The sequence below is a fragment of the Brassica rapa genome, chromosome A02 (genome assembly GCF_000309985.2).
Source record: "Brassica rapa cultivar Chiifu-401-42 chromosome A02, CAAS_Brap_v3.01, whole genome shotgun sequence".
In the NCBI taxonomy this organism is placed as follows: Eukaryota; Viridiplantae; Streptophyta; class Magnoliopsida; order Brassicales; family Brassicaceae; genus Brassica; species Brassica rapa.
Window position 1 is genome coordinate 29296540 of NC_024796.2, and position 25107 is coordinate 29321646.

Consider the following 25107-nt stretch of genomic DNA (forward strand, 5'->3'; position numbering starts at 1 on the left):
GGAGAACTATCAAGAAACGCGAAGTATCATGAGTCTAGGGATAGATATTTAGTTTGCTACATGACTCTGGAGTAGAGTGCACGGCTCCCAACCAGAGGAGATAACTTGGAAGCTTTGGCCAAAATGGTAGAAGAGAGTTTGATTTTGGAAGTGCAGAGAGTTTTGCAGGGCTTCCTTAGCCAACTTGAGCAGACCTATGCTTTGAGCACTCTAGAGTACACATCAGAGATAAGTGAGCAAATAATTAAATTAGTTTATTCTGTTTTGGGTCCATCACTCCCAAATTATTGAAAATTTAAATGATTAACCAAAAAAAAAGTAACGAAGAAACATGTTTTTGGTTTCCTCTTTTCAGCGACCACATGGCTATTTAGTATTTACCATGATGCTCTAATAAGTGGCTATAATTGATTAAGAAACTCATCATCGTGAATACAGCTGGTTTGTGTCGTTTAGTGTTGACTAAGAATAATCAAGTACTTGGTCTTCAGTTGCGTTCTAACCAAAACACATTCGCATATACAGATCTGTTGTAAGAAAAGCGATTTTCAAGAGGTGATTTTTATTTTTTGTATTTTTCATATTTATTTCATCTCGATTGTTCATATCGTCTATAGATTAGATCCACAAAATAGTATATATTATCTAGACTAGAATTTGCAGAAATAAATATTAACCGGACTATGTATGAACTCAAGGATCCTTGCTCTCGTGTGATTATTGATTACTTATTTCATGTTTGAGCAGGAGACTTATGGCTGAGCTAGCAGTGGCACTTTTACCGTTTGCAGTCGAGAGGCTTTCGAACCTCCTTGTCCGAGAAACTGAGCGATTTCAAGGAGTTGAAGAGGAGTTCGAGGGATTAAAATATGATGTTGAAAAGTTAAGGTGTTTTCTAGAAGACGCAGAGGCCAAAAAACATACAAGTGCAACGGTAAAACACACTATCCAAGCGGTCAAAGAAATAGTTTTGGACGCAGAAGATATAGTCGAAACCTTTGTTTTAATGGAAGAACTCGGAAATAGAAGAGGCATCAGGAACACTGTAAGAAGACTTTCTTGTGTTAGTTTGGAACGCAGGGGACTTGCAATGGATATGAAAGCTGTACGTGTGAGGATCTCTAAGGAGATACACGATATGCAGAGTTATGGCGTACAACATCAGGTCATTGTCAGAGAAAGGTGTATGCCTCCACAGGACGAACAAAGACAAACGTTTTATATCGTTGATGAAGAGCAACCTATTGTTGGAATGGAGAAAAATATTGAGCTAGTGGTTGGCAATTTGGTGGAGGAGGATAGCAGTCAAGTGGTTGCTATAACTGGGATGGGTGGTATTGGTAAAACCACATTGGCAAGAAAAGTTTACAATCATGAGAAAATAAAAAGTCATTTTCGAGGATTAGCGTGGGTGTGTGTTTCACAACAGTTTGAAAGGAAATGTGTCTGGCAGACAATCTTGCGACAACTGATCGGGCCAGAATGCGATGTGTCAAAGATGATGGAAGACGAACTTCTTGAGAAGATTGTTCGAGTGTTGGAAACTCAAAAGGCTTTGATCGTCATTGATGATATATGGAGAGAAGAAGACTGGGACCTAATCAAGGATGTGTTTCTGCCGAAAAAAGGTGAATCTCCTTTGGGTACATACGTTAGTTTGTGTGTTTTTAAAACTCACAATTTGATCATGAAACGTTACAAAAATATAAATGTGTTGCAGGATGGAAGGTTTTACTTACTTCTCGCAATGAGAAAGTGGCATTACATGCAGACAATCAATGTGTCCCCTTCAAACCAGAATGTCTAACTTCTGAAGAAAGTTGGGATCTTTTTCAAAGAATAGCATTTCCTATTAAAGACACAGCTGGTAAGTTTTCAAGGACGGCCTACTTGGAGTTTTTATATTCTAGTAATTTTTTTAAAAAATGACTACAATATCTGCAAGACCATGTGATCATTTCGAACATTCTTGTAAATGATGTGCAGAATTTAAGATTGATGAAGTCGACATGAAAGAAATCGGTAAGGAGATGATTAAACATTGTGGAGGCCTACCATTGGCTCTTAAGGTGTTAGGCGGGTTGTTATGTAAGAAGTACACATTGAATCAGTGGAAAACGGTACATGAGAATATGAAAGCTCCCATCGTTAGAGGGACAGGCTTTGTCGACAGAAACGTCAATAGGGAGGTTAACGATGTTTTGTATCTGAGTTTCGAAGAGCTGCCTGCTTATTTGAAGCAGTGCTTTCTTTACCTTGTTAGTTTTCCAGAAGATTATAAAATAAATGTGGAGACACTGTCCTATTACTGGGCTGCAGAAGGAATACTAATGCCAATGGATTTCGATGGAGCCAGCATTCGAGAGGTTGCAGATGGATACATAGAACAATTGGTGAAGAGAAACATGGTTATTTCTGAAAGAGACGTTAAAACTTTCAGATTTGAAACACTTCAGTTGCATGACATGATGAGAGAAGTTTGTGTACGCAAAGCTGAAGAAGAGAATTTCGTACAAACCATTTGCAGATCAACTGCAAATTCGAAATCTCCTTGTAAATCTCGCAGACTTGCTGTTGTACGTTGGTATGAAGAAACATTTAATGTCGATACGGAGGTGAAGAATCCAAGTCTTAGAACTCTCTTGTTTCTCCAGAGCAAAGGTTTATTCTTTACAAGATTTAAGCTGATGAGAGTGTTAGATCTCCCTTGTGTTGATTTTGAAGGAGGGAAGGTACCCTCTAGCATCGGGAAGCTCATCCACTTGAGATATCTTAATTTAGAGATGTCAAATGTACATCAACTGCCTTCTTCTATGCGGAATCTGAAGAAGCTGCTCTATTTAAACCTAAATATATATTTTGAAGTCTACATTCCCAATATCTTGAAAGATATGGAAGAATTGACATACTTGTGGTTGCCGTTGAGATTACATGATAAGACGAAGTTGGAATTAGGAAATCTGGTCAACCTGGAGACGTTGAAGAATTTCTCCACAAAACATGGGAGAGTGACGGATGTACAAGGTATGACACAGCTCAGATATCTCTGTATCTTTATTACAGACGAGAGGTATACTATAAAAACTCTATCTTCGTCTCTAAGTAAACTTTCACACTTGGAGAGTCTTACTATAGATAACAAGAAGAAGTTTTATACTCCCACGAATGATGATGAAGAAGGATTTGTTTGGGATTTTGTTAATCTCAAACAGCTGAAGTTGGAGATATATATGCCAAGGTTACCTGATGCGCAACGCTTTCCTTCTCACCTTACAACCATAAGTCTAAAGCAGTCTCGTTTGAAGAAGGATCCAATGCCTATTCTAGAGAAGTTGCTTCACTTGAAAAAGATTAGTTTACATAAACGATCTTTCTGTGGGAGGAGAATGGATTGCTCAAGGGGTGGGTTTCCTCAATTGCAGAAGCTAAAATTTGATGGATTAAAGGAGTGGGAAGAGTGGATAATAGAAGAAGGCTCCTTGCCCCTTCTCCATACTCTCAAAATTGACTCTTGTCCAAAGTTAAAGGAGCTTCCTGATGGGCTGCGATTTGTCACTAACTTGGAGTGTTTGAATATTGATAGTATGGGAGACGAATTCGATTTGAGATTGTCGGAAAGATACTTGCCTTCCCACCTTACAACCATCTGTCTAAGTGGTTGTCATTTGACAGAGGACCCAATGCCTATTTTAGAGAAGCTTCTTCAGTTGAAAGAGATTAGTTTACATGAAGGATCTTTCTGTGGGAGGAGAATGGTTTGCTCAAGGGATGGGTTTCCGCAATTGGAGAAGCTAGAATTTAAAGGATTAAAGGAGTGGGAAGAGTGGATAATAGAAGAAGGTTCCATGCCTCTTCTCCATACTCTAAGTATTTGGTCTTGCAGAGAATTAAAGGAGATTCCTGATGGGTTGCGATTCATCACTTCCTTAGACTATCTTTTTGTTGGTGAATCAAGTATTAGATTGTCGGAAACATGCTTGCCTTCTTTCCTTACAACCATATCTCTAATTGATTTTCGTTTGACAGAGGATCAGATGATGATTCTAGAGAAGTTGCTTCACTTGAAAGATGTTAAGTTAAATGGTTGTTTCTGTGGGGGAAGAATGGTTTGCTCGAGGGGTGGGTTTCCTCAATTGCAGAATCTAGAATTTGAGGGATTAGAGGAGTGGGAAGAGTGGATAGTAGAAGAAGGCTCTATGCCCCTTCTCCATACTCTCCAGATTGACTCTTGTCCAAAGTTAAAGGAGATTCCTGATGGGCTGCGATTCATCACTTCTTTGAATAGTCTGTTTTTTTATAATATGGGGAAGAGATGGGAGAAGAGACTGTCGAAAGGAGGAAAAGACTATTACAAAGTCCAACACATCCCTTCTGTTAAATTCATTTATTATTGATCTCCGCAATGATGAGTCAGTCAGCAGCTGAAGGAGACTCTCAGCAATTACGGACTATCAGGTATATATTATCTAGGAATGAACTTCTCGGCAACTTCTTTGGATTTGCATAAAATATTTTTTTGTTGGAATGTCTCTGATGATATGTGTTTCACCAATTGCTTTGATATAATGGCAAACAGAGATTTTACAAGTGAAACGTACTGGCACACACGAGGAGTGGATGCTGCGGTGAAGCTGTTCGACCAAGTGTCTAACTGAGGTGATAGAGATAGAGAGATTTATTTTGGGAAGTGAAGCTGTTCGACGAAGGTTCTCATGTTACCTTTGTTGACTGAGAGAGGTGAAATATGTTAAGATTCTTATATATTAGATTTCTCTTTACATTTTCTTGTATTTGTTCTTCTCAAGCGACTAGGCTTTTTGAAAATTTCCGTATAGAACTGTGTTGAAACTCTTTGCTTGCCTCTGTATAAAAGATTTATGGATTTGATGCCACAGAATAGTTGATCTTAGTCGTTGATATTTTCAGTAAATATTATTTGAATTATGAACTCATGAATCCTCCTCCTCTGGTGTTTGAGACACTTTTGTGTTCCCCAAAACATGACAAAGACTGTCTCTCAGAACTTGTATTTTCTTCTTGGAAACAGAGGAAAGAGAAGACTGAACCCCATAACTATAATTTGACAGAGTCCCAGGCTGACTAGATAACTCTTTCTCAGACCAGGCCAAGGTCCCGGTCAGGCTCTCTGCTTCATTATCTTCAAGCGATACCTCTTCTTGTTTCTCAAGCGATCTATCTATAAGTTGAAGAACGTTTTCAGGCATGCCCAACGCAATGTATTTGCTGCAGCCAACAAGCATGTAAAGGATAAGCTGAGACTACATATTGTTCCAAGTCCTGAAGTGTTTCAATCTAAGTCCTGAGACTACATAAGGTTAACTGTAGCTTCAGTCTTCAGGCAACGCTTGGTTAACATACAAGGACAAAAGCAAACTTGCATGAATGATGTTTTCAAACCACAGTCATCTTCCATTTAGTCCTAATACTGATGAAGAAACCTTCAAACTTTCGTATTGTGACTTGACTTATTTCTTCACCATTAGCTTTGATGAAAAATAGGGTCTCCCTACCATCCACAAGACCAAGAACATAATGATTCTCGGACCATATTCCAGAAGTAAATGATCTTGATATGCTGGCAGATACAGAGAACAAATGTTAGTAGACCATAGTAAGGTTTCACAAAACGATGAATCCACATACTATATGTGTATCAATGTTATAACTATCTATTCTATTAAAAGGGAATCAGTTTTGATAAATCTACTTATAAAAGTTGTTTGGACTTTTTCATTAGAAACTTAATATGTCTTTTATATTGTTTTAACTAAATCAAAAATATATAATCTGTTACATTATAATCTTTTTTTCAATTGATAGATTTTAGTCACATATATGGTGGGTCCCTTATCTAACCTAGATCGACATCAACTCTCTTTTATGTTATAACTATATCATAATTAAGTTTTAAATTATTAACCTATCATAAGTCATCACCCACATATAAACAAAAAAATATGTTAACCTTATTACTCATAATCGTTGGAAAAACCATAGAACAACCACACGAACAAAAAGCATAGAATAATTATTGACCGTATTTTAATGAACTGGACGTTGTTCACTTATGATGGCACCCTATCATATGAATAAATATGTATTTCAATATATGCATGATTCATTAAGTATTTTCTTAAACGCTTCAACATATTTTTATGATATATTTTCTTGAACAATATTAGATCACACAAATTTCTTTTTATTATCTATATTATTAAAATATGATCATCCTAAAAAGTTACTTACAAAAATATTGCACCTACTCATTAATTATATTATTATTTTTTGGCTTTACTTTTATTTTCTGTAACTATAAAATACTTTAAATAAACTCATTTTTTACTCAATATTATTGAAACTGAATATAAGAACCACATTTATAATAGAGGGATACACTATGAATTTGGAAATGGGTCCCTTTCATCTTATCATGTAATTTTTTGAGAATTTTTTATCATGTAATTTTTAAAAAATCTTAGTGTCATTCGATATATTCAATTTTAAGTATTATTAAAAAGTACGCAAAAAGTTTAAATCAACATTTTTAAAAATGTCATCAGATTTATATAATATTTTATTGGATCAATCAGCATCATATGGCGGGTTAATGATGAGTTTTTACCAAATTTTATCAAGTTTTTACATATTGAGTTTTAACTTAATCCAGATCGGATTATATATGGATTACCGGATTTATTAATTCGACCGTGGTTTGGACCGGGTACAAAAACATTGCTAAAACTATTAAAACCCTACAAATTCATACTATTAAAGAATCATAAATCAAAAAAATTTATTCACTTTTAAGTACTACTAAAAAGTATTGAAAAAGTTTGAATCAACATTTTAAAAAATATCATCAAATTTATATGATATTTTATCGGGTCAACAATATCAGATGGCGGGTTAATGATGAATTTTTTTTCCAGGTTTTATCATGTTTTCATATATTATGTTTTAACTTAGTATGATCAGATTATATACGTCACCAAAATTATCAATTCGACCGTGGGTTTGGATCAGGTACAAAAACATTGCTAAAACTATTAAAAACCTAAAAAAAAATCATACTACTAAATTAGCCCAAAATCTGCAAAGCAAATCTTATATCTCACCAGCTCAACAGATGTAACTCTTATAAAATTCACATAAAATATAAAGATGATGTTGTAACATAAGAGTGTGCATAATAATATACATCAAATCAAAACACTAATTCATATCAATTGTAATTAAACGAAAAATCTGTACTTCCACTAATTCATATCAAACATTTTTATTAGTCAAAAAACCCGCGCTTTCGAAGCGCGGGTCAAAATCTAGTATTTATTTAAAGTACACATTTGCATAAAATCAAAAAAGCTGGAAACAGGCAGGTTAATTTATTGTTTACCGATATCAGTTATTAAGTATGAGATAAAAATGATTAAATTTCATTTTTAGGTGGGCTTTCTTACGACAGGGATCGAGGATACTCACCCGCTGTCTTTCCTGATACGTCTGTGCCATGACTTCTTGACGAGGGACTGGTTGGTCAGAATTGTTCATGTGTATAGGGAAGCTAAGCTGATGGTTTAGCTAACCTTTCTATTTCTCTTCTTTTTGGTTTTCATCGTTTTGATGTTGTTCCGATAGAGCTTGTTAGTTTGATACGAGAGGACGTCGATGGCTCATTACGGCCACGACAAGTTCAAGAAGTTTGAAGTTTTTTTTTTTTTAACACTGATTGTATTCGTAATCTGAAATTCAGAAAGAACAACTTACCTCCCTAACAACACACACCTCATAGACAGATGATTGGGAGGAATAAGAAAACAGAAAAATAAAAGACACCAGTAGGTGCCAAAACAAAGCATGAACAAATGAAACATGCTAGAGGCTCGACAGCCAGCGGGGAAGCTGCGATAGCCTGTCATGGAGATTCCATTGGCAGCCTCTGCTCGGATAGTAGATTACTAGCCAGCGGGGACCCTAGTCGCCAGATAATTGGTAGCGATGGACCAGTGTAAAGCTGATAGCAATGCTAGTAGCAACACCATTCTCAGCAAGAGATACATGCTTTAAACTCCAATCATCAAAGGGTTTAGCTCCTTATTGCTTTCACTCTATATTGGAAGTGAGGGTAATGCAAAGGCTACAAGATAGCATCTTCATCATGAAAGAAGAAGATCTCATGTCGCATGTTTGCCAAGATTAGGGGACAAACTGTTAAAGCATAAGAACAGACTTTTAAAACAATTTGGCTCTTCTTTTATCCACATTAGCGGCTTAAAAAGAAACCAGTTTTTGGAGATCCGTCTCTGTTCTGAAACATTATGGTAGAAACAGATCGACACAGACCGTTGCTCCATAAGGATCCGGAAATAATGACAAAAACCATGGCTCCACCAGGAGCCTGCAGTTCTAAAAAATAACATCATACAAAACGAGAAGTGGACCTTAACCCTTTACCCTCACAAGGGCCTAAGCTAGGGTCACCAACCTCCACATGCCACCACTGCGAATACACCAAGAGCAAGCTGAAATCCACCCTCAGAAAGACTGTACTACTTTCACAGCAACTGAAAGTTGAAGATAAGTCGAACCTAGACAATGGCCGAGACAGGAAACCACCATCCAGTCCAGCGAAACAACCTCCTTGTAATCCACACACACCGTCGTTGAAATCATCACCAAAACAAAGATCTCCACAGTTGGAGAAGACTCAAGCACCCCACAGCTAGCCTTACGGAGAAAGAAGAAGTGAATCCGGCGACCGCACAGGCAGCGGCCGCCAGAAAGACGAGTTTGAAGTTTTCTTTTTAATAAAATTGGGAGGTTTTCTCCCATCTTCCTACCAAAAAAAAATAGACACTGAAAAAGAGTGGAAGAAGATGAAAAATATAAGGCTATAAACTAATCAACAGAAATGATTAGTTTTATTTTATTCTAGTGAGCTTACTTTTTTCCTGGAAATATTTTAAAGAATTTAATTTAACTAATATATTCTAGTTTTCTATACATTTATTAGTTTATAATTGAATTCAAAAATGAAAGGGATCAATAATGTTTTTGGGTTAGGATTAACACAAAAATTTTTAATAAAAAACTAGACTAATTTTCAAATTGTATGGGGTCAGATGACTTCCTCTTAACGTCCTGCCAAGTAGGTAAATAACATATCTAATGGTTCTTGCCTAGCTTCACAAGATTTTAAGATTATTGTCATCAGGTGATGTACGCCACTTCTCTTATCGACTTGATATCATTTCTGTTTTGGTTAAAGAGTAAATACTTTCATTTCCTGTTTCCTTGTTAAAAGTTTTTCTTTTCTAAACCAAAAAAAATATTATTACAAAACACATCTTGTTTGCTCAGACATGACGAGGGAACCAAGGCCAAGAGAAAGTAAAATGAAACTCTTCAGCAAAAAAAAGAAAAAAAAAAACATGAATCATTCACTCAACTTGCATACATCCATGAACTTCTGGACTGCGTTATGATACTGAGTTCCCTGCAACCATACAACAAACATTAAGCATCTCCTCAACAGTTTATGTATCTTCTTGAACTCGTAGTTAAATTTCTGATTTTGATAAATATTCATGGGCAAATGATATATAACATCAATAAATGGATGTAGACTATATAGAATTCAAGGACCAAATAAGTATAACTCGCTTATTATTAACTTGAGAAACTAACTCAAAACTCAAGCTCAATCCCCAAACTCTACCAAGCACTGTCACACACGACATCAACTTTTATATAGAGCTTGTGTTTATCCTAATCCTAATAGATTACATAACTTTAGATAACTCCTAATAATATTATGTGTCTATCTCCATGACTCGGTAGGATTAGGATAATGCCTTGCATCTCAATCTTCTTTTCTTTTCAAGCTTACTCCAACAGTCTCCCCCTTAAGCTTGAAATCTTCTTTTGTCACTTCTTGCATCCCAATCAACTCTCTCATTTCTCTGAACTTGATTCTCCCTAGAGCTATAGTTAGAATGTCCACTTTCTGTTGATCACCTGAGACATGTTCCACAATGATCTGTCCCCTTTCCACACATTCACGTATGAAGTGGTAACGTGAGTGTATGTGCTTGCTCCTTCCGTGAAAGACCGGGTTTCTAGTGAGTGATATAGCTGACTGATTATCTATCCTGATCAGTACCTTCTGCACTGGCTCCTCGGTGATCTCACTTAGCAACTCCTGTAGCCATATGGCTTGTTTAGCCGCCTCTGTTCCAGCCATGAACTCTGCTTCACAGCTTGAGAGTGCAACAGTTTCTTGCTTGGCAGAGCACCACGTGATCAAGCTCTCTCCAAGATAGAATATGTGCCCTGCTGTACTTCTCCCATCATCGGGGTCAACATTGTGGCTGCTATCACTATAGCCAATAAGTCTAGGAACCTTTGGTGCTGATCGTGTGAAGACAAGCCCGAGTGATGTAGTCCCTTGTAGATACCTGAGAACATGCTTCATAGCTGCTCCATGTGACATCTTAGGGCTCTGCATATATCGACTAAGGACTCCCACAGTGTATGACAGATCCGGCCTAGTGTGGAGTAGATATCTTAGGCACCCAACGTTTCTCCGGTAGCTTGTTGCATCTATGTCTTCTTCTTCAATTGATTTCTCAAGTTTCAAGCCATGCTCCATAGGTATATGTGACATGTTGCAGTTCTTCATGCCGCTTTCTTCCAAGATTCTTAGCGCGTATCTCCTTTGATTCAGAGTTATATGACCTTCTTCTTGGCATACTTCTATTCCAAGGTAGTAGCTCAACTTTCCTAAATCACTCATATCAAACTTGGAAGCCATCTCTGATTTGAAATCGTTAATGATGTTTGAGCTAGCTCCAGTGATGAACAAGTCGTCAACATACACTGCCACCACTAGTATGTTAGCTTTGACCGTCTTTCTGTAGACAGAGGGTTCTTTGGAACACTTTGTAAACCCTAAGTCAAGTAGGATCCCATTGAGTTTATTGTTCCACGCCCTAGGAGCCTGCTTCAATCCGTATAGTGCCTTGTGGAGTTTGTACACCTTCTCACTTCCTTTCACTTCAAAACCCTCTGGTTGTGTCACATAGACTATCTCTTTTAAGTCCCCATGCAAAAATGCCGTTTTGACGTCTAGATGGTGAACCTCCCATCCTCTAGTTGCAGCAATACTCACCAGCAGCCTAATTGTTTCGAGTCGAGCCACAGGCGCAAAGACTTCCTCATAGTCTATCCCATACTGCTGCACATATCCCTTAGCTACTAGGCGTGACTTGTATTTCTTGATAGTACCATCTGAATTGAATTTGATCTTGAACAGCCATCTCAGTCCTATCGGCTTCACACCTATTGGAAGATCAACCAGACTCCATACTTTATTCTTCTCAATAGACTGTAGTTCGTCCTTGCAAGCCTCTATCCATTCCTTCAGCTGTTTTGCTTCTTCAAAGTTTCTTGGCTCTTCATTTAGGCACAGCAGGAGCATCTCTCCTTCTTCATCAGCAAGCAAAACATAGTCCTCAAGGTATTTTGGCCTTGACGTTTGTCTTTCACTTCGTCGAGGAAGTTCTCTTGTCTCGTGACCACTTTCTTCCTCTTCCTCGATGTGTATATCATTTGTATCCATAGTCTCAGCTTCATCATGTTGAATCTCTTCCTCTTTGCTGCTGCTACCTTGTTCTAGTGCTTGGCAGTGGACTTGATCGACTGGCTTTGCTAGTCCATGGTTTCCAAACTCTCCCAGTACCACGTTGAAATCGTCATAGTTTCTTAGTTCTCCATCAATTCTCTTCCAGTTCCATCCTTTGGTTTCATCAAATACTACATCACGACTTACTGTTACTCTTTTCTTCTCTGGATCAAGTAATCTGTACGCTTTGGAGCCGGGTTCTGTTCCAAGATGAACAAGCATTCTAGACCGGTCATCCAGCTTTCTCAGGTGTGGCTTCTCAACTTTGGCATAGCAGATGCAGCCAAATATGCGTAAATGTCGCTTTCCTCGCAGTGCCTCATAAGGGGTTTGATTCTGAAGGGATCTCGTCGCTATTCTGTTGATCAGATACGTCGCGTGCCTCACAGACTCACCCCATAAATAACTAGGCATGTGCATGTGCTTCAGGATGCTCCTAGCCATCTCCATGAGTGTCCTGTTCCTTCTCTCAACCACTCCGTTCTGTTGTGGCGTGTACGGAGCCGTGAGATGCCTCTTGATGCCATTATCCTCGCAGTATGAGTTGAATTCGTGTGATATGAACTCACCACCTCGATCAGTCCTGAATGTAGTTATGCTTCTTCCCGTTTCTTGTTCCATTACTCCTCTCATCTTTTTAAATTTCTCAAATGCTTCACTTTTCTCCTTAAGTAAGCTTATCCACATGTATCTTGTGTGGTCATCAATGACTACAAAGATATATCTATTTCCTCCCATCGTGCCTGGTGTTATAGGACCACAGAGGTCGCCGTGTATCAACTCCAATGGTCTGGTTGCTCTGTATGTTGTTGCCTGAGGGAACGTCTTTCTTGCGTGTTTCCCAAGCAAACATGATGAGCACACATCTTTGATAACGTTGACATTTGAGACGCCGCTGACAAGTTCCTTTTGTATCATGATCCTCATGGTTGCAGTGTTGACATGCCCAAGTCTCGCATGCCATCTGTTTGATTTGCTTATCTCGCTCAAGTGAAGTTGTGTTGTGTCTTTTATCCCCATCCGTACCTTATATAGTCGATTCTTCGACCTGTTTGCTTTCACAAGTAGTCTCCCGTGCTGATCATGCATAGTTAGGTGTTCTCCTCTCAAACGTATGTCACAGCCTGACTCTGTTGCTTGACCTAAGCTAATGATATTGCTTTTTAGCTCAGGTATGTAGTACACATCATTCATTTTCCTTGCTTCTCCCTTCATGTCTACAAACGAGATAGTACCTTTTCCTTTGATGTCGATTCGCGAATCATCACCAAACCTTACTTTTCCAGTAATTGTCTTATCCATCACTGAGAAGTATCTCCTATCACCCGTCATATGATTACTAGCTCCATTATCTAAGTACCATATGTCCTCTGTATCATCATTTGTCTCATACTTCTCCGGCAAGCAATTCTTCTCATTTAGGTAGACAACTTCGTGCATCATCAACTCGTCTGCATCCTGTGTATCACCATTGTCATTCTCCAATGTTTCTTGTAGCTTGAGAAGACGATCTGGGCAATCAGAGGCATAATGACCCATCTTATCACACCTATAGCACATTACCCTTGATGTGTCTCTGCCTCCATTGTATCTTCCTCTGCCTCTCCCTCTATGGTAAGGCCTTCCACCTCTGCCACGTCCTCTGTAATCTCTGCTGTAGTCACGTTGATCTTTGTTGTAGTCACGAGATGGATGTGTGACTTGTGTCTCACGTAAATCATCGTTTGAGTACATCAGCTTCGGTTGATCATCAGATTGTTCCTCATCCTCATGTATCCTCTCCTCATAAGCCTTCATACGACCCATGATATCTTCAAAGCTAGTATTATTTAGGTCTAATACTTGCTCTAATGATGCCACAATATGGATGTACTTCCTCCGTGGGAGACCACTTAAGAATTTCTTCACCATCTTCGGTTCTTCGATGTTAACACCTAGGGCTGCAGACTTTGATGCAATTTCAGCCAATTTGCCTCCAAAATCATCAACTGACTCTGTATCTTTCATCTTGAGGCGATCAAACTCACTCATCAATGTTTGCAACCGTGCTTCTTTGACTCTCTCAGCTCCGATGTGTCTGGTTTTAATTGCCTCCCATACTTTCTTTGCGGTATCAAGCTCACCGACTTGAAGTATTAACGCCTCCGGTATAGATTGAAGTAGTAGCGCCATTGCCATGTTATTCTTCTCTCCTTCGGCTGCTTCATCTTCAATGGCTTCCCAGACTTTGTGTACTTTAAGAGCTATCTTCATCCTTATTGCCCATACTGTATAGTTTGTTGAGTTAAGCATTGGGCACTTTATAGATGAAGATCCTCCTCCTTCTTTTGGATTCAAATTCGTCGCCATGACGATATCACCACTCATCTCTTCTGAACCTTAGTGCTCTGATACCAAATATAGAATTCAAGGACCAAATAAGTATAACTCGCTTATTATTAACTTGAGAAACTAACTCAAAACTCAAGCTCAATCCCCAAACTCTACCAAGCACTGTCACACACGACATCAACTTTTATATAGAGCTTGTGTTTATCCTAATCCTAATAGATTACATAACTTTAGATAACTCCTAATAATATTATGTGTCTATCTCCATGACTCGGTAGGATTAGGATAATGCCTTGCATCTCAATCTTCTTTTCTTTTCAAGCTTACTCCAACAGACTACGTTGACATGGCAAGACGGTAAGAGATTGGAACTTTACCTCCCAGTAGAGCTGATGGCAGTTCATGCACTGCCAAAACTCCATTTTTTTGTTAACTAAGCAGTTTGATATTCTTTGGAAACCCTTTGCTGCTTCAATAGCTTCTTCAATGGTCAGCGGTTTCTGAATAAATCTCCCATTGCATTTCGTGCATCTTGACATCAATTGATTCTCGCTGATCTTTAGCTGGAAAGTCTCTATCACCTGTTCAGCTTAATTGTTTCAGTGGTAACTCTCAGATTATATCCACAACTATTCCACTGAATATAAGAAAACTGGTTCCACAATGAATGCAGGAGACTCTATTGGCCAAGTATGAATCCAAGAATGCCCATGAAATAAATTATCAAGCAAGGAAGCAAGGTGGTAGTGGATAAAGATCAACTAGTTATTTGTAGCTATTTCATAATTAGATGTCTTAAGAAAGATCCTACTCTCTAAGGAAAAACTTGCAGGTCAGCCTCCTTTTTAATAAATAAATCCAGACAATCAAAACATGCCGCATCACAGTTCAGAAGAATTAACATTGTTGTTCCTCAAGAATCTGCTCATTTAAGAAGCCTCTTGACTCTATATATTTGATGCTTAGCCAAATCTTGGTGTCTCAACAATTTAGTATCTCTTGTCAATAGAACTATGTTTTCTTTCAATGCTTGATCAAGCAACTCCCTGTGTCAACAAATCAACAACGGAGTTAATTAACTCAGAAAGATATTGTGATCAACCCCATGCCATCAAAATTTATTAATACTAGCTTAGGGGAAAGTCCTTGAATCTGGCTTCTTTGAGGGTGGAACTGCAGCATCAATCCCCACACAACGCACATGTTTCGCTAAACCTTTAACCTAGAGAGTTTTTTTATAAGCATATAGTATGATTACCACATGGACAATATCAAAATGGTTGAATTCAAGAAACTATATTTCACAAATATAGTACAGTCACATTATATAATTCTATTTAGTGAAATAAATCTAGGATCAGTAGTTTAATAAACACAAGATTGGCAGAGATTTGTCCAATCACCATCACATCCAAGAGAAATTTAGGACAGCCATCACCTCCTAAAGATGAATCCCATGGTGGTGGACCTTGCCAGTCCATAGAACAAACCAAATGCTTATCTGTGTTCACATTTTTCAACAAGGCACCACGTCTTCTTGTTTTCTTCTTGGAGATCCTTGGTAGAAGATCAGACTCCTTCAACATGATCCTTTCTTCATACTTTCTGACGATTTTCAACAGATTCTCATCCATTGGCATTGTGTTTAGCGTCATGTTTCTACAAACCACTCCATTGGCAATGTTCTGTCCATTTTCCGTCATTGCCCTGATTACATCTGCAGCATTGCAGAGTTTGGCCGCGAGAATCTTACTGGTACAATCCACCCCATTGAGAATGTATTTTAATCCGACGTTTATATGTTTAGGATCTTGCAATGTGTTCGAACTGGTACTTGTGTTCCAAGCAACCGTTGCGGCCTCGATTCAGATCTCCGTTACTGATGCTATGTCCACAAGAGGGTGGTTGTCGTCTCTACAACCCAAAAGAAGATAGGTTTTAGGTGGCGAAGTGTGACCTTTCGGGGTATCAATTCCTATGAAACTCATGTACGTGGTTCCTTGTGTTTTAGTGTAGTTGGTTAAGGGCTCTGGAATGTCCGGTTTATTATCAATCTAATTATGATGTAAACCAGTTGGTTATTCTTGGTTTAGTTAGTTACGTTTGTATATAAACAGATTGTAACAACCTTTATCCATTAATGAGAAATCTGAGTTTACATCAAGAACACTAAAATGGTATCAGAGCTTTTCCGCGAAAATTTCTTTGATTGAGCTCAGATTCGTCGATTCTCTTCTCTTTTCTCGCCGTTTTCATCATCGGAATCTTGATCGGAAGCTACTTCTGTTGCTGATTTGATCTCGGAAGTCTCCAAATCACCTTTGCGAACTTCTCTGTGATCTCATATCATCATCTTCGAGCTCCGATTCTCTACAATGGTGAAGCAAGGAAGAAAGGCGAGAGGACGTACACCTACTTCCCCGAATCAATCTCCGATATCGACTCCTCTAGCTGCAAATGAGATCGTGATGACTCCACATCCTGAAATGACGAACACTCGCGATCGTCATTCGCCTTTTCCGATCTTCGACGTTCACAGTCCGTTCTTCCTTCACTCGGCTGATCATCCAGGTCTCTCCATTGTCACTCATGTTTTAGATGGAACGAACTATAATAACTGGTCTATTGCTATGCGAATGAGTTTGGATGCGAAGAACAAATTGAGCTTCGTTGATGGATCGCTTCCTAGGCCAGATATTGCTGACAAATTGTTCAAGATTTGGAGTAGATGTAACAGTATGGTGAAGGCGTGGTTGTTGAATGTAGTGAATAAGGAGATATATGATAGTATTCTGTACTATGAGGATGCAGTTGAGATGTGGAATGATTTGTATTTGAGGTTTCGAGTGAGTAATCTTCCGAGGAAGTATCAACTCGAACAATCTATCATGACCTTGAAGCAGGAGAACCTTGATCTGTCAACATATTACACGAAGAAGAAGACGTTGTGGGAGCAGTTAGCAAACACAAGAACTACTACTGTGAAGCGTTGTAATTGTGATCATGTCAAGGAGCTGGTAGAAGAAGCTGAGACGAGCAGGATCATTCAGTTCCTCATGGGGCTTAATGATAGTTTTGCCAACATTCGTGGACAGATCTTAAACATGAAGCCACGACCGGGATTAACAGAGATATATAACATGCTTGATCAAGATGAGAGTCAGCGATCCGTTGGTCACTCCTTGAAGAGCATAGCTAATCCGTCTGCATTTCAGATTCAGTCTACTAATCTTGTTGAGCAACCTCATACTCTCTTGGCTCAAACTGGCTACCAGAAACCTAAATGTTCTCATTGCCACAAGATGGGTCACACAGCTGATAAATGCTACAAACTACATGGTTACCCTCCGGGTTCTGGTCCTCCGAAGTGGAAGAAACCTCAGACCATTGGTTCCACTAATCTGGCTACTCTACCAGTTCAGGTTGTCTCAGAACAACAAACAGAGAAGCCAGATCATTTGAAGGAAGATATGTCTAGAGATCAGATTCAGACCATGATTTCTTATCTTAGTTCCAAACTTCACGGCTCACAGATTGAATCCTTACCTGACAAATCCTTTGCTTCGACTTCAACTTCTGTGCCTGTTATCTCACAGATTTCAGGTACTTTCCTTGATCTATATTCCAAATCTTACTATGACATGCTCGTTTCTTCAGTATCTACAGAACCGGCTGTGTCTCTTAGAGCTTGGGTATTAGATTCAGGGGCAACTCATCACGTTTCTCATACTAAAGATCTTTATGTAGAATATAGATCATTAGAGAATATTTATGTCACTCTTCCTAATGGATACACGGTTCATATAGAAGGCATAGGTTTCATTCAACTAACTGATGATATATCTCTGCATAATGTTCTGTTTATTCCTGAGTTTAAATTCAACTTGATCAGTGTTAGTGTCTTAACAAAGACTTTGAATTCTAAAGTGAGCTTTACTTCTGATCAATGGTTTATTCAGGAACTTACACGGGAATTGATGATTGGTCAAGGTAGTCAAGTTGGGAATTTATACGTCATGGATTTCAATAAAAATACTCAGTCAGTTTGTTTACAAGATGTGTCTACTACTTGTTCATTTCCACCGGTATGTTCTAGCTTTACTATTGATTCATCTACTTGGCATAATAGATTGGGTCATCCATCTAGCTCAAAGTTTGATGTTCTTTCTGATTTGTTGCGTTTCAAAGGGTTAAAGAATGAAAAACAGAGTTCACATGTTTGTCATATCTGTCATCTTGCAAAACAGAAACATTTACCTTTCAAATCTAGAAATAACATTTGTACTAAACCATTTGAACTTGTTCACATAGACACATGGGGACCATTCTCAGTACCCACAGTTGATGATCATAGATATTTCTTGACAATTGTAGATGATCATAGTAGAGCTACTTGGATATATTTGATGAAAAACAAGTCTGATGTCTTGCATATATTTCCCGGGTTTATAGCCATGATAGAAACTCAATACAAGCTTAAAGTTCAAGCAGTTAGATCTGATAATGCTCATGAGTTGAAATTTACTGCTTTATTTCTTGAGAAAGGCATTGTTGCATATCACTCTTGTCCTGAAACACCTCAACAAAACTCAGTAGTCGAGAGAAAGCATCAACACATCTTGAATGTAGCTAGATCTCTTTTGTTTCAATCAAATATTCCTCTAGAGTTTTGGGGTGATTGCGTGTTAACAGCCGTCTTTCTTATTAATAGACTTCCTACTCCTGTCCTAGAAAACAAGTCACCGTATGAGAAACTAACTAACAAAACCCCTGACTATCATTCTTTGAAAAGCTTTGGGTGTTTATGTTATTGTTCTACTTCTCCTAAGGGTAGACATAAGTTTGAACCACGGGCTAGAGCTTGCATTTTCTTAGGCTATCCTTCTGGATATAAAGGGTATAAGCTGTTAGATATAGAGACACATGCCGTTTCTGTCTCGAGACATGTTCTTTTTCATGAGGATATTTTCCCTTTGGCATCGTCTAACATCAAAGACATGACCAAAGACTTCTTTCCTCATTTTCATTCACCTGCAACCCCTGATGTTGTTTCCTCTGAAACATCATCATCTGATGTACATCTAAATCCTGATGTATCATCTTCAGAGACTGTGATTTCTTTCGAATCAAAGTCTCACAGACAAAAGAAACCCCCTAAACACTTGCAGGACTTTCACTGTTATAATACTACTTCTAATATTCCATTCCCTATGTCAAACTATATTTCTTATTCATTACTATCTGAGCCTTTCCGTGCTTTCATTAATACAATCACCAAAGACTTCATCCCACAAACATATTCAGAAGCAAAGGGTCATAAGGTTTGGATTGATTCAATGGGAGTGGAGATTGGAGCTATGACAAGAACAGCGACATGGAGTATTACTACTCTACCTCCGGATAAGAAAGCAATTGGTTGTAAGTGGGTGAATACAATCAAATACAATGCTGATGGTACAATTGAGAGACCGAAGTCAAGATTAGTTGCAAAGGGGTTTACTCAACAGGAAGGGTTAGATTATGAGGAAACCTTTTCACCTGTTGCCAAACACACCTCTGTTCGCATGCTTTTGCTTCTAGCGGCTAAGATGAACTGGTCAGTACATCAATTGGATATTTCAAATGCTTTCTTGAATGGTGATCTTACTGAAGAGATATACATGAAGATCCCACCGGGTTATGAGGAGATTACAGGAGAAGTTCTTCCCAAGAATGCAGTGTGTAAACTACACAAGTCGATATATGGGTTGAAACAGGCTTCAAGACAATGGTTTCTTAAGCTCTCCACTACCTTAACTGGAATGGGATTCTCTAAATCACATTCAGATCATACTCTGTTCATGCGTTACAAGGATGGTGTTATAATGGGAGTTCTGGTTTATGTGGATGATATACTAGTTGTCAGTAATGATGATAGTATGATCAAGAGGTTCATTGCAGGGTTACAATCTCATTTCAAGCTGAGAGATCTTGGTCCAGCTAAATACTTTCTTGGTCTGGAGATAGCAAGATCGTCTAAAGGGATATCAGTGTGTCAACGAAAGTACATTTTGGAGCTACTATCTACAACGGGACTTCTTGGATGCAAACCTTCTACTATACCAATGGATCCGAGTATCAAATTCTCTCTTGAAGAAGGAGTTCCATTATCAGATTCTTCTTCTTATAGAAAGTTGATTGGGAAGTTGATGTATCTCCATACAACAAGACCTGATATCTCTTATGCGGTAAACACCTTGTGTCAATTCTCTCATGCTCCTACAGATATTCATCTCAACGCAGCATATAAAGTTTTGAGGTATCTAAAGGGCACGGTTGGTCAAGGGTTGTTTTATCCAGCTGATAACAAGTTTGATCTCCGTGGGTTTTCGGATTTTGATTGGGCAGCATGTAAAGATACAAGAAGATCAGTGAGTGGTATCTGTATGTTCATAGGTGATTCCTTGGTGTCTTGGAGATCTAAGAAGCAAGACACAGTGTCTTGTAGTACGGCTGAAGCAGAGTTCAGAGCTATGGCCTTAGCAACGAAGGAGATGATCTGGTTAGCTCGGTTACTTCTTGAGTTTCGAGTTCCATTTCAACCTCCAGCTTATCTCTATTGTGATAACACCTCAGCTTTACACATTGCTAACAATTCTGTATTCCATGAGAGAACTAAGTGGATTGAACTGGATTGTTACAAGACTCGAGAGGCTATTGAATGTGGCTTTCTCAAAACGATGTTTGTCAAGACTGGGAATCAGCTAGCTGATACATTGACGAAAGCGTTGCACCCTGCACCTTTCAGAGACCTCATTGGCAAGATGGGAATGACTAATATCTTCATATCTCCATCTTGAGGGGGGCTTTTAGTGTAGTTGGTTAAGGGCTCTGGAATGTCCGGTTTATTATCAATCTAATTATGATGTAAACTAGTTGGTTATTCTTGGTTTAGTTAGTTACGTTTGTATATAAACAGATTGTAACAACCTTTATCCATTAATGAGAAATCTGAGTTTACATCAAGAACACTAAAATTGTGGTAGATCCTAGATCTGATCTCTACATCATAGACGTGTTTAGGCGTTAGCCACCAGAGGATTGTACTCCCACATCTAGAGACACCCAGAGGTGGTCCTCATGAGATTAAACGTGGGGGAGAAAACAAATTCAAGGAGAATTTAATTAAGCGAGGTACTGCTTTTGCTTGGGGTCATCACACTAGCAAAGACCTTAGGGGTCTCATGTGGGTAGACGATAAGAATAGAGACTATGTTGTGGTGAGGAGAGTTTCGAACTGCTAGTACTTAGGGTTTTTTAAGAAAGGCGATGTTCATTAACGTGAGATTACATTACATATGGATGTTCGCAGGGAGTTACAAGGCGTTTATGATTTTGTTCTCAAAGGTTATAATCTTTACTTCCTCTCCACACGTAAGTACATAAGTTTCCAATGGCGATGCCAAGATCAATGAGTGAGGCTGATGAGAAAGCAATGTATGGAGATAAGGCCTTCTCATATAGCTTTAACATTGGTGTTCCAACATCAGGGGATCCCTTGTTTCTCTATATCAGAGCTTACGAGCCAACCTCTTGAAAGCCTAGGATCTTTCGCATGTACAAGAGGGATGCTAAAGATCTAGACCGGGGACCTTAGATACATGGCTTGTTGAGGTTGATTCTCTAGGTGATGAGGCTTTGTTTTTTTTTAATTTGGGTATCACTGTGCCTGCTGACCACAGCCTTGGTATTGAGCCAAACTCCATCTACTTCACCCGTCACGACCGCCGTTTTAATCACATGAAAACGTTCAACTCCATGCATCAACGTATGTGTGTACAGAACATCAAACGCCATTGCCATGTTGTTTCTCCCCTCTTGATCATTTGTTTCATTCTTGCTTTGTTATTTTCATTCCCGTGTTTAATCTTTGTAACGTTAGCTTTCCCATGATGTCGCTCACTCGGTCCTTGCTTTGCACGTGGCTTGTGTTGTTTTAGAAATTCCCACACTCTTCTTTCTTATCCTCTTTTTCTTTTGATGTATATAATCTTTGACATTGCTAACTATCTCAAGACTTGTGTTCCAAATTTTGAAACTATCAGTCCACATCAAATTATCATACACTCGGGGTATGCCCTAAATACAATTTCAATTTAATTTTTTTTTTATTGTTGCACATGATGCCAAAAATGACTGTGCTGGGCCGGGGTCCATATATAAAGACCGTCGACTTTCCCCCTCATCTAACCCTAATTCGTTTTTCATCTCAAATTCATCCTTGGAAACCATGGTCAACAACTTCTCCGGTAAGATGTTACCTCTTTCTCGGGGTTTGTTTGTCTTGTACCTCTCTAAGATTAATCGATCGATCTAATGGTTTCCTAGTTTTTGTTTCGGATCGTAGATGCGGACACAGAGGTCTTCTGGGACGTGACTGACTTCCCTATCCGTACCGATCGCTCTTATCTCGAGACTCTCAGATCAGTTCTTGTCAGCAATGGTTATACTGGTGAGCTAAAAATCAGGGCTTATGGTGAGAAGAAACCGGACAATCTGGGTGATGGAGTCACCTTCCTACTTAAAAGTTTGCTTCGAACCCCCCCCCCCCTTCTTTTCTTATTTCATGTGCTATTTATTTATTTATTTTTATGTATTTACAGCGGAGAAATTTTCGAGACTTAATAGGATGTTAGTGGACATTGGTCTATGGGAATTGGACACAACTCGCTTGTCTGCTTGTACCCCAAAAAATGTGATGGTAATCGCAGAAAACATAGACGAAGATACAGACTTTGTCTACGTTTCTAGGAATTTGAGATCACCTGCTAATAATTGTCTCTGGGTACTGGCTGATGATTACGAAAAGGAGAAAATAAAGCGTGTGAAGCTTCCTAGTGCAAGCTTTATATGGATATGGAAAGATCTACTGGCTGGAAAAAAGCCCATGTCCTCAGAGAAGTTATCTTCATTGCGTTGCAAAGCTCCCTTTGAGCGCGCCTGGGCTGAGATTTGATTCCAAGAATAATAATGTATCTGAACTTAAATGTTTGATTCCAAGAATAATGTGTATCTTTAATATTTTTGTGTAATAATCTCTCATCTGCAACAACTATGTGGGTTCAATTTGATGATTTTGCAGTTGCAACCTTTTTTTTCCCATTTTCTGCTTGTGTAATTTCATAGAGCCAGATACTTTTTTCTGCTCCCATTAATTGAAGAATTTATAACTGTTAAATCAAAACAAACGAGTGCGTAAATGGCAAGTTTAAAGACGATCTACAACAAATATAGCTCACAGATTATATTATGTAACATATGATTTATGCCAAAGATGTTGGTATATGATTAAAGCATTAGGAGCTTCTGGAAGCAAATCATTTCAACACAAAACCATAGAGTTTACGCAAAAGCAAGAAGACAGCGTTAGAAGCACAACAGCTACAAGAACACAGCGTTAGAAAAGCACAACAACAAACCAAATTTTGATATAAACAAAAGTATTTATCATGCTGCTAACTAGTTCTGAAGAAGTTTCCTAGCAGAACCAGCAGCATGAGTTTCACTTGCACGTTTCACACCTGGTCCGGAATCATCATCATCATCATCATCATCATCATCATCATCATCATCAGTAGGATATGCAGAAGAAAGGTCGATGGATCTGTTTCCAGAACATAAGTCTGACCAATACCAAGCTAAAATTGGCTCAGGATAATCAAAATTTTCTGGTGAGCAACCCTCAGGAACTACTGTGAAAACATTATGATCTCTAACAATCATTTCGTCAAGAAAACTGATCAGGTTAATGTTATCTTCCCCTGGCATAGCCTTTGCAATCACCAACAAATTTTTTTTGCCTCCATACTGTTGACGTTTGTGAACCCAGTTAAGCATGCGATGTATCAAACGATAAAACCTTGAACGTTTACCGACAACTTTAGCTGGAGTGAAGGACATGGACTCGAGATATCGACCATAATCAAAGGAATCCGAACTACTATAAGCAAAGAACTCCACTTCACCAAGAGCGCCCGCATTCGATATAGCTAACTCGACATTCTTAACAAACTGATCTACATCGAGACCAGGAGGGAGTGGGAAGTCATCCATGTCCCAGAAGACGCCTGTCCAACCATCTGCATGAATGCACGAGCGAGCGAGCGAGGGTGATTATTAACAAATAAGCAAATCAGATCTAATAAATAACTACCAAGAAAGAGAGAGAGATATATATATCTTACGGACGACCATGGTTTCGACGGATATGGATCGGAACTTATTAGACTCAGACAAGGAAGAAGGGGGAATTCTAGGGTTAGATGGCTGTCGATAAAAGGAGTGGGTGTTTTTTTTATTCTAGTGTTTTTACCTCCATCTTTAGGTACGTCCTTGATGGGAAATTAAGGTTTCTAAAATAAATAAAAACACACATATTTTGTTAGTTTTTTTTTTTGCCTAAACATGATTTTTATTCATTTATTAGAAAAACATGATTTTATACACAATTTTATTATTTTAACAGAAAATATGGTTTAGAATTTTGTAGGAAAAAAAACATAATTTTGCAATCTCTATACTATATAGTCAACACTATAATACTACAAAATATGACTTTTCACATCAACATTTTAATTTCTCTATAGAGTTGACACGTCTATTTTAAAGCATTTTAATCATCAACAAAAAAAATTTTAATTGACTAATATTTTTTTGGTATTTTTTATGCACACTTATAATTTATTTTAACATATATATATATACACATATAAATATGGTATATAAATTAATGTAAAATATAATGTAGTTGTATTTGCTTTATTTTTAATTAGTGTGATATATATATATACTAGTATATTTCTCGTGCTAAGCACGAACATCATTTTATATGATATTGTTTTTTCTAATATATGTGTGGAATTTATAACGAAAAAGGTTAATATCATTTTATTTATTTGAATTGTCATCACTATCACAACTAACTATCACGACACGATAAAGTGATTTAAGTTTGCATACTTTGTTTAAGTTTAATTCATTGTGAATTTGTTATTGGCATACTTTGTTTAAGTTTTATCTTTTTCTATTTTTGACCA

General features: G+C 38.2%; 4 protein-coding genes across 9 annotated transcripts; 2 read left to right on the plus strand and 2 right to left on the minus strand.

Annotated features, from left to right (window-relative positions):
* The first annotated feature begins 235 nt into the window (after positions 1–235).
* On the plus strand, positions 236–4950 carry LOC103854860 (probable disease resistance protein At1g59620). Of its 6 annotated transcripts, none has more exons than XR_004455166.1 (6): positions 236–555; positions 748–1628; positions 1721–1867; positions 1987–3024; positions 4027–4455; positions 4567–4950. XR_004455166.1 is itself a non-coding variant. In XM_033284464.1 (6 exons), coding segments are annotated over exons 2-5 (3417 nt in total). In that variant the 5' UTR covers positions 240–555; positions 748–754; the 3' UTR covers positions 4419–4455; positions 4567–4950. The 6 variants fall into 6 exon arrangements, 2 of the variants coding, with proteins under 2 accessions (XP_033140355.1, XP_033140356.1); XM_033284464.1 differs by having other exon boundaries at positions 240–555; positions 1987–4380; positions 4417–4455; XM_033284465.1 differs by having other exon boundaries at positions 240–555; positions 1987–4380; positions 4417–4455; positions 4577–4950.
* A 4342-nt stretch (positions 4951–9292) lies between these two features.
* On the minus strand, positions 9293–16020 carry LOC108870807. Its single transcript, XM_033285328.1, has 4 exons — positions 15928–16020; positions 15436–15891; positions 14366–15254; positions 9293–9644 (listed from the first exon to the last, which is right to left on the minus strand). The coding sequence occupies exons 1-3, from the start codon at positions 16018–16020 to the stop codon at positions 15165–15167; spliced, it is 639 nt and encodes a 212-aa protein (XP_033141219.1). The 3' UTR covers positions 9293–9644; positions 14366–15164.
* Positions 16021–21058: 5038 nt separating this feature from the next.
* LOC103854861 lies at positions 21059–23165 on the plus strand. Its single transcript, XM_009131819.3, has 3 exons — positions 21059–22320; positions 22419–22598; positions 22675–23165. The coding sequence occupies exons 1-3, from the start codon at positions 22302–22304 to the stop codon at positions 23025–23027; spliced, it is 552 nt and encodes a 183-aa protein (XP_009130067.1). The 5' UTR covers positions 21059–22301; the 3' UTR covers positions 23028–23165.
* A 206-nt stretch (positions 23166–23371) lies between these two features.
* Positions 23372–24574, minus strand: LOC103855078. Its single transcript, XM_033284592.1, has 2 exons — positions 24256–24574; positions 23372–24150 (listed from the first exon to the last, which is right to left on the minus strand). Exons 1-2 carry the CDS (start codon positions 24263–24265, stop codon positions 23531–23533), a joined length of 630 nt encoding a protein of 209 aa, XP_033140483.1. The 5' UTR covers positions 24266–24574; the 3' UTR covers positions 23372–23530.
* Between the last annotated feature and the right edge of the window lie 533 nt (positions 24575–25107).

Coding starts and splice junctions, on each gene's coding strand:
- LOC103854861 (XM_009131819.3), top strand. Junction 22,599..22,674: donor AGTCACCTTCCTACTTAAAA/GTTTGCTTCGAA, acceptor ATGTATTTACAG/CGGAGAAATTTTCGAGACTT.
- LOC103854860 (XM_033284464.1), top strand. CDS start 755: ATGGCTGAGCTAGCAGTGGCACTTTTACCGTTTGCAGTCGAGAGGCTT. Junction 1,629..1,720: donor TGTGTTTCTGCCGAAAAAAG/GTGAATCTCCTT, acceptor AATGTGTTGCAG/GATGGAAGGTTTTACTTACT. Junction 1,868..1,986: donor TCCTATTAAAGACACAGCTG/GTAAGTTTTCAA, acceptor AATGATGTGCAG/AATTTAAGATTGATGAAGTC.
- LOC108870807 (XM_033285328.1), bottom strand. CDS start 16,020: ATGAGTTTCATAGGAATTGATACCCCGAAAGGTCACACTTCGCCACCT. Junction 15,892..15,927: donor GAGACGACAACCACCCTCTT/GTGGACATAGCA, acceptor ATCTGAATCGAG/GCCGCAACGGTTGCTTGGAA. Junction 15,255..15,435: donor AATTTCTCTTGGATGTGATG/GTGATTGGACAA, acceptor AAAACTCTCTAG/GTTAAAGGTTTAGCGAAACA.